The 7193-nt window shown below is 46.0% G+C and overlaps 1 protein-coding gene across 1 annotated transcript; it reads left to right on the forward strand.

The window, feature by feature from the left end:
• The first annotated feature begins 5118 nt into the window (after positions 1–5118).
• LOC121142061 (igE-binding protein-like) lies at positions 5119–6303 on the forward strand. Its single transcript, XM_040751441.1, has one exon. The coding sequence runs from the start codon at positions 5209–5211 to the stop codon at positions 6301–6303; it is 1095 nt and encodes a 364-aa protein (XP_040607375.1). The 5' UTR covers positions 5119–5208.
• The last annotated feature ends 890 nt before the right edge of the window (positions 6304–7193 follow it).

Raw genomic sequence — 7193 nt, forward strand, 5'->3', positions numbered from 1 at the left:
GTAACAAGCCTAAGCTATTTGCCCAGTATTTATAATTAATAATAAGTCTCTGTGTGGTTATTTGGGAGCTAGCTTACAGGACAGAAAATTATACCTATATCTCTGTGATAACATTAATCAACTTCTAGCATCTCAGAATACAGTGAAGACAGCAATGAGCTCTGTGATAAAACTGACCACCTCCAGATGCACATAAACAGTCTAAACTTTAGACTCTACAGGTTTCTAAGTGCACCCTGGAAGAGAACTTTCTCTCCCACTGCCACAGGGCTCAAGTTGTAAAAAAAAATCAAACAGAAGTCCTCACTGTAAGGTTGGCTGAATTACACTGAAAATTCAAGCCCCAGCCTCAGAGGGTGTCAATGGTTAAAGTAAGGGTGTTAATTGATAAAGAATGGGATCCTGTATCTTGGGATGGAGATGTGTGAAGCAGAGAACTTTGAGTCTTCAGATTCTCAAGGGTTCATCTCACCTGAGGAAGTAGTCTCTCCACCCTCAGCAGATGTATTCCCGCCCCCTGAAATATTGTCCTCTCCACATTTAATAGAGGAAATTAATCCTCTACTGTCTGCTAAACCAGCAGTGACTTTCCCTGAAGGAAATGGCAGACAAGACAATATTGATATCCCTTAGGGCCTACCAACAGTTGCCTCTAGACCCAGAGGCAAAGCAAGATCCTAGTGGGGAGGTAGAAAGTGAAGTCCAAGAGGAGGTGTGTTACACTGGAAAAGAGCTTAATGAGTTTGCTAATTCATTCAAGCACAAGTCTGGGAATATGTGTCGGAATAGATCTTAAGAGTGTGGGATAATGGTGGAAGGAACATAAAATCGGATCAGGCTGAGTTTATTGATATGGGTCCACTGAGTGGAGATTCTAGGTTTATTATTGTAAGAAGGAACCAAACTAAAGCCATTTCAGATAGAACTTTCATTTTGAATAAGGGTCAAATAAAGTTTAAGTTCCCATGACCTCCACAGACACCCCTGGGCAACTGACATTACTGAAATCCTAGTTGGCAAGCTGAAACATGAATGGTGGGCAAGCCACCCTGACATACTTGAGTAAACCAGCCAATGAGAACAAGATAAGTGTATCACGGAACAATGTTCCCCTATCCCCAAATCCTGACTCATGGAAAATGTAACTGTGACTTGGCACAGATGTTTGTGGTTTTCAGGCTTAAACACTCTGTAACATTCTGACTTCAGATTAGTTCTGTAACCCTGATCCATCAGTAGTAGCTTGATTACACTAAACTTTTGTCATCTGCATTGACTTGGTGTGTGAGTTGTGTTGGCTCCAAGTGGACCCCATAACAATATGGAAGCTTGCAAAGTTAAAAAAAAAAGTATCAAAAGTTTGTTTAAATGGTTGGCCAAAGCATTTGTCAAAAGATGGCCTACTGCAGAGGAATTGGAGATGCCTGATATCCCATGGCTTAGTGTTGATGAAGGGATTTGAAGGCTCAGGGAAATAGCAATGTTAGGGTAGGTACATGGTCACAAGGGGAAGGCCCAGAAGACACACTTTCACTAACCCCATAAGACACAAAATGGTGAAAGGGGCATCAGCACATTTGAAGAGCTTTGCTGTTGCCCTTTTCCTTAGGCCAGACCTTAGAGTTGGAGATGCTGCTGCTCAATTGGCTGAATTAAATGCAATGGGTTTAATCGGGCCCCAAAGTAGCAGGGACCAGGTGGCAGCACTGAATCATCATAGGCAAGGTCATTGTAGTTATCCCAATGGGCAGCATAGACAAAACAATGTCCATAATGGCCTGACCTGTAATGGTCAGCATAGGCAAAGTGATTTTTATAGTGGCTTGACTCCTATAGTCCTGGCTAATCAATCGTGGTGTTACCAGGCATGAAATAGATAAGAAGCCTGCTGGATTTTTTGTTTGATCTGTGTAAGAAAAATTTTCATACAAAAGAAAGGCTATATTGGATTGTGTAAAAGGGAATGTTGGCCTGTGAATTAATTTTCAGACTTGAGACACTCTGCAAACCCAGAACCCCTTGAGTTAAGGAAATGCCAGGTCCCCCTGAGGAAGGACTATGCTAAATGCCTAGGAGTTTTACTGTTAGTCTTTCTCTGGTCCTTCCCCAGAGAAATCTATGACCTTTTACAAAGGCAACCATACACTGGGGGAAAGGAAATATCCAGAATTTCTGAGGTCTATTGGATGCTTTCCAGGAGACCCCAAGATTCATTGTGGTCCTCCAGGTAAAATAAGGGGTTATAGAGTCAGGTGGTTAATGGAGTTTTCACTGAAGTCTAAGTCACAGTAGGTCCAATAGATTCCTGAACTTATCCTGTAGTCATTTCCCAATGTGGGAATATGTGCTTGGGATAGATGTACTTAGAAGTTGGCAGGTGCTGGGAGGTGATGGTGCACGTCTTTCATCTCTGCACTCTGGGGGCAGAAGCAGGTGTGTCTCTGAGTTCGAGACTAGCCTGGTCTACAGGGTGAGTTACAGGACAGCTAGAGCTACACAGTGAAACCCTGTCTCAAAACCAACACACACACACACACACACGCGCGCGCGCGCGCTCGCGCGTGTTACATAAATGGTTTTGTTATATATAGATATACATACATACATACATACATACATAATACATACATACATACATACATACATACATACATACATACATACAGAGAGGTGGGGACAACCTCTTTTTTCCTAAGAGGTACAGGCTTATTACATAAAAAGACAAGCAGATCAAGTCAATATCTACCTTGCTGAACACAGTACTGCAAGCAGTGATCCCAGATACTCTGAAGCTTGAGGCAGGGGGACTGGGAATTTGAAGCCAGCCTGACCACACAATGAATTTGGCACCATTCTGGGCAATTTAGAGAGATAATATTTCAAACCGAAATTTTAAAAGGTGGGATGGGGTGGGGAGCTCGGTGGTAGAGCCTTGCCTAGCATGCAGCAAAACCCAGGGCTCCATTCCCAGTACTGCAAAAATAATAAAGTAAAATCATTCCTAATTTGATGAGCTTATGTTTGATATATTTCCAATACACATCAAATTGATTTTTTTGTCTTTCACTGATATCCCACATGATGTCTGTATTACATTTTGGGAGAGAAAGGAGCACATGAAGACACATAGAGAAATATCCTTGCTTTGGGAAAGCATTTCCCTGTGTCATGTATTCCTCAGCCTTGCCAAAGAGGCCATTAAGATGATGTGTGCGCTGGCCAGTGGCGGCCGTGGCGGCCGTGGCGGCCGTGGCGGCCCGTTCTGGGATGGGAAGGAAGGGTTTCTAAGAACAACGGTGGGATTCCCGGTCTTCCTTCTTACAGCACACCTCTCATCCTTTCTCTTCTTCTTTGCCTGAGTATAATGGAAGCTTTAAAAATGCCAAGCTCTGAAATACTTTGTCACATTTCATGGAAGGTGATTACATCTGTAACTCTTTGAACTGAGGCACCCATGGCTATTAGTGTCATTTTAGTGTTAAAATCCTCCACGCTGCCTATGGTGGTACATAGCTGTCACCCCAGCATGTGGGAGGCAGAGGCAGGCAGATCTCGGCGAGTACAAGGCCAGCCTGGTCTACAGAGTCGTTCTAGGCCATCTAAGAGACGTGAGATCCCATCTCAAAAATAAATAAACTAAATAACATTCATTTTATTTGCCAATGTAATGCCTCTCCCAAATTGATGTAGACTTCAAAACTTTTTTTTTTCGGTTTTTCAAGACAGGGTTTCTCTGTATTGTTTTGGAGGCTGTCCTGGAACTCACTCTGTAAACCAGGCTGGCCTCGAACTCACAGAGTTCCACATGCCTCTACCTCCCGAGTGCTGGGATTAAAGGCATGCGCCATCAATGCCCGGCTGACTTCAAAACTTCTTGATTTTGTTTTCCGTTTTGAGACAGTGTCATATAACCTAGGCTACCCTTACCTAGCTATGCAGCTGGGGATGGTCTTGAAGTCCTGATCCTCCTGCTTTCCCCTCCCAGTTGTTGGAATTACAGGTGTGCACCATCGCACCCAGTTTTATGCAATGCTGGATGTTGGGCGCTGCCCTGGAACCACGCCATGGCGAGATGGCGCTGACATCCGCCTGACAGTTGCAATGACAACTCTGCTGCGCATGAGCAGGAGCTCCCTGCCCACGAGGCCGGGGGTGCCTGTGCCTTACGTCACCTCGGGTGACATAATTGGACCAGTAATTAACTGCCACGTCCGAGGCGAGAGAAACTCTCTATATAAGGAGAGTCCCGTTAGGGCGTGGGGTCTTCGCTTTGTGATAGCTTATGCTCCTCCTCTCAGGAGCAATAAAGCTTACTGCAGAAGGATCCTGATCGTGTGCCGCGTCATTCTTGCGGGCGAGATAGAGCGCGGGACAACTGGTGCCGAAACCCGGGAAACTGACCAAGCCATCGTCCGCACCATCGAAGACCCCTTGGAAACGAGGAGGATTCAGAACTGCAGGCAGGTAAGTTCGGAGAGGTATGCTGATCTGGGACTTTGGTCTGGGGTTGTCTCCGCCTTGGGAGGGTTTGCCTGAAGCAATCGTCCTCCTTGGTATTGTTCTTGTCTTCTTTATACTGGTCACCTAAGCCTCCTGTAGATAAAGGGGCCTGAACAGTCTCTTCTGTCCTTTGCTTTCGTTTTTCCCCATTTGCTGTAAGACGGACGTAGATAAGCCGCGGTCATCTGTACCATTGGTAACGGTGGTGATTAGTCAGACGTAGATAAGCTGCAGCCACCATGGGGTCCTCTCAATCCATATTAACTACCTTGGAGACTGTATTAAAGCAGAGGAATATCAAGGTTGACAGAAAGACGTTACGGAGCTTTGTCAAGGAGGTCGATCGTGTGGCACCCTGGTATGCCCTTTCTGGCTCTCTCACCCTGGCATCATGGAATAAGTTGGGGAGGGATCTTGATCGACACCTAGAGCAAAGAGACCTAAGGATAGGGACCAAGGCAGTATGGAAACTAGTGAAGAACTGTATTGAGGATGAAGCTTGCCAGGCGGCCGTTGTAGAGGGTCAGGCCATTCTCGAGGTAACCCAGGATAGCATGTCAGAAACCGAACGTAGTGAGAGGTCAGGCGCGCGAGAAAACGGAGGTATACAAAAGAAAAACTAAGAAAAAGAGCCCTCCTGTTTTAGGAGAGAACATTATAGCAAAACCAGATGCCCTTCCTGGCCTTTCCACTAAAGGGACAGGTCAAATGTATCCTTTTAAAGAACTGGAGGCGCTGAACCTCGGCAGCTCCGCCAGTTCTGAGTCTTCTGATTCCGAACAAGACTCTCTAGGCCCTGGAGATGAGACAGAACTAGAAGAAGAGGCTACAAAGTACGAGGCGGAGAGATATCACCCGGATGGGGAGTTTTTCTCTAAACTGCTACCCAAGGGCAAGGCCTCAGCAAAAGCGATAGCAACTCCATCTGCTCCGCCTATGCCGCTCTCTCCCCCCCCTTATGAAGGGCGTTTACATAGTTTCTCCTTTTTACCTGAAAAAATTAGAAGAAAGGTCCATCTCACCTTCCCCGTTTTCGAAGTAGAGAATGGAGGGCGGGTACATACTCCGGTTGAGTATAAACAGATAAAAGAATTGGCAGAATCGGTTCGTAATTATGGACCTAATGCCAACTTTACTATTATGCAGATAGAAAGGCTTGCCTTGGATCCCCTAACTCCTGCCGATTGGCAGATGGTGGTGAAGGCAGTATTACCAAATATGGGGCAATATATGGAATGGAGAGCATTATGGCATGAGGCTGCCCAGTCACAGGCGAGGGCTAACGCCATAGCACTCACCCCAGAGCAGAGAGAATGGAATTTCGATCTGCTTACAGGACAAGGAGTCTATGCTGTGAACCAAATTAATTACCCTTGGGGCGCATATGCTCAAATAGCCACCCTGGTAATTAGGGCATGGAAGTCACTTACGCAGAAAGGGAAGGCAGGTGGACAACTTACCAAGATTATACAACAACCTCAGGAGCCGTTTTCCGATTTTGTGGCAAGGATGACGGAAGCGGCAGGAAGAATTTTTGGAGATACAGAGCAGGTTAAGCCGTTGATAGAACAGCTCATCTTCGAGCAGGCTACACAAGAATGTAAAACAGCAATTGCCCCTAGGAAAGGAAAAGGTTTGGATGATTGGCTCAGGGTATGCAGAGAACTCGGAGGACCGCTTACTAATGCAGGCTTGGCGGCTGCCATTCTTCAATCACAAAGAAAGCCGACGGGCTTCAAGGATCGGAGGCTCTGTTTTAATTGTGGAAAGCCAGGGCACCTAAAAAAGAATGTCGAGCTCTAAAAAGGGTCAGGATACTATCTGTGCCAGATGTGGGAAAGGCTACCATAAGGCAAGCCAATGCAGATCCATAAGAGACCTTAAGGGCAATCTCCTTCCCCCCCGTAAACCAGGTACAGCTGACCAAGAGCCAAAAAACGGCCAGGTGGGCCCCCGATCCCGGGGCCCGCAAAGATACGGGACTCAGTTTGCCAAGGCCAGTTCCGAGGAGGAGACGACTCCACAAGAGACGTCAGGATGGACTTGCGTGCCGCCACCTCAGTCCTACTAATGCCACATATGGGGGTCCATCCAGTGCCTGCGGCACCTTTGCATCCCCCATTGCCTGATGGTATGATAGGACTTATAATAGGCCGTGGTGCCCTTACTGCGCAGGGACTAATTGTACATCCTGGAATAATTGATAACCACCATATTCCAGATATTCAAATTCTTTGTTCCAGCCCCCAAGGTGTTTTCTCCATCCATAAGGGGGATAGGATAGCTCAGCTTGTATTGCTTCCAGCAAAAGATCAAATTTCACAAGATATAAAAGGTCCGATGGGATCCACAGGGACGGACTCGGCCTATTTAACTGTGGCACTAAATACAAGGCCTAAGTTAACTCTTAGAATTAATGGCAAAAGTTTTGAGGGCATTTTGGATACAGGGGCTGACAAAAGTATTATTTCAACACATTGGTGGCCAAAAAGTTGGGCGGTCACACAGTCCTCTCATTCTCTACAGGGGCTGGGATATCAATCCAGCCCTGACATCAGCTCTAGTGCCCTAACTTGGGAATCCTCAGAAGGACTGAGAGGCCAATTTACCCCCTATGTCTTACCCTTACCAGTTAATTTATGGGGTAGAGACATCCTAACAGAAATGGGCCTTACCTTAACCAATAATTATTC

Source organism: Mesocricetus auratus, unplaced genomic scaffold, assembly GCF_017639785.1.
Source record: "Mesocricetus auratus isolate SY011 unplaced genomic scaffold, BCM_Maur_2.0 Super-Scaffold_100008, whole genome shotgun sequence".
Taxonomy (NCBI): Eukaryota; Metazoa; Chordata; class Mammalia; order Rodentia; family Cricetidae; genus Mesocricetus; species Mesocricetus auratus.

Coding starts and splice junctions, on each gene's coding strand:
- LOC121142061 (XM_040751441.1), top strand. CDS start 5,209: ATGTATCCTTTTAAAGAACTGGAGGCGCTGAACCTCGGCAGCTCCGCC.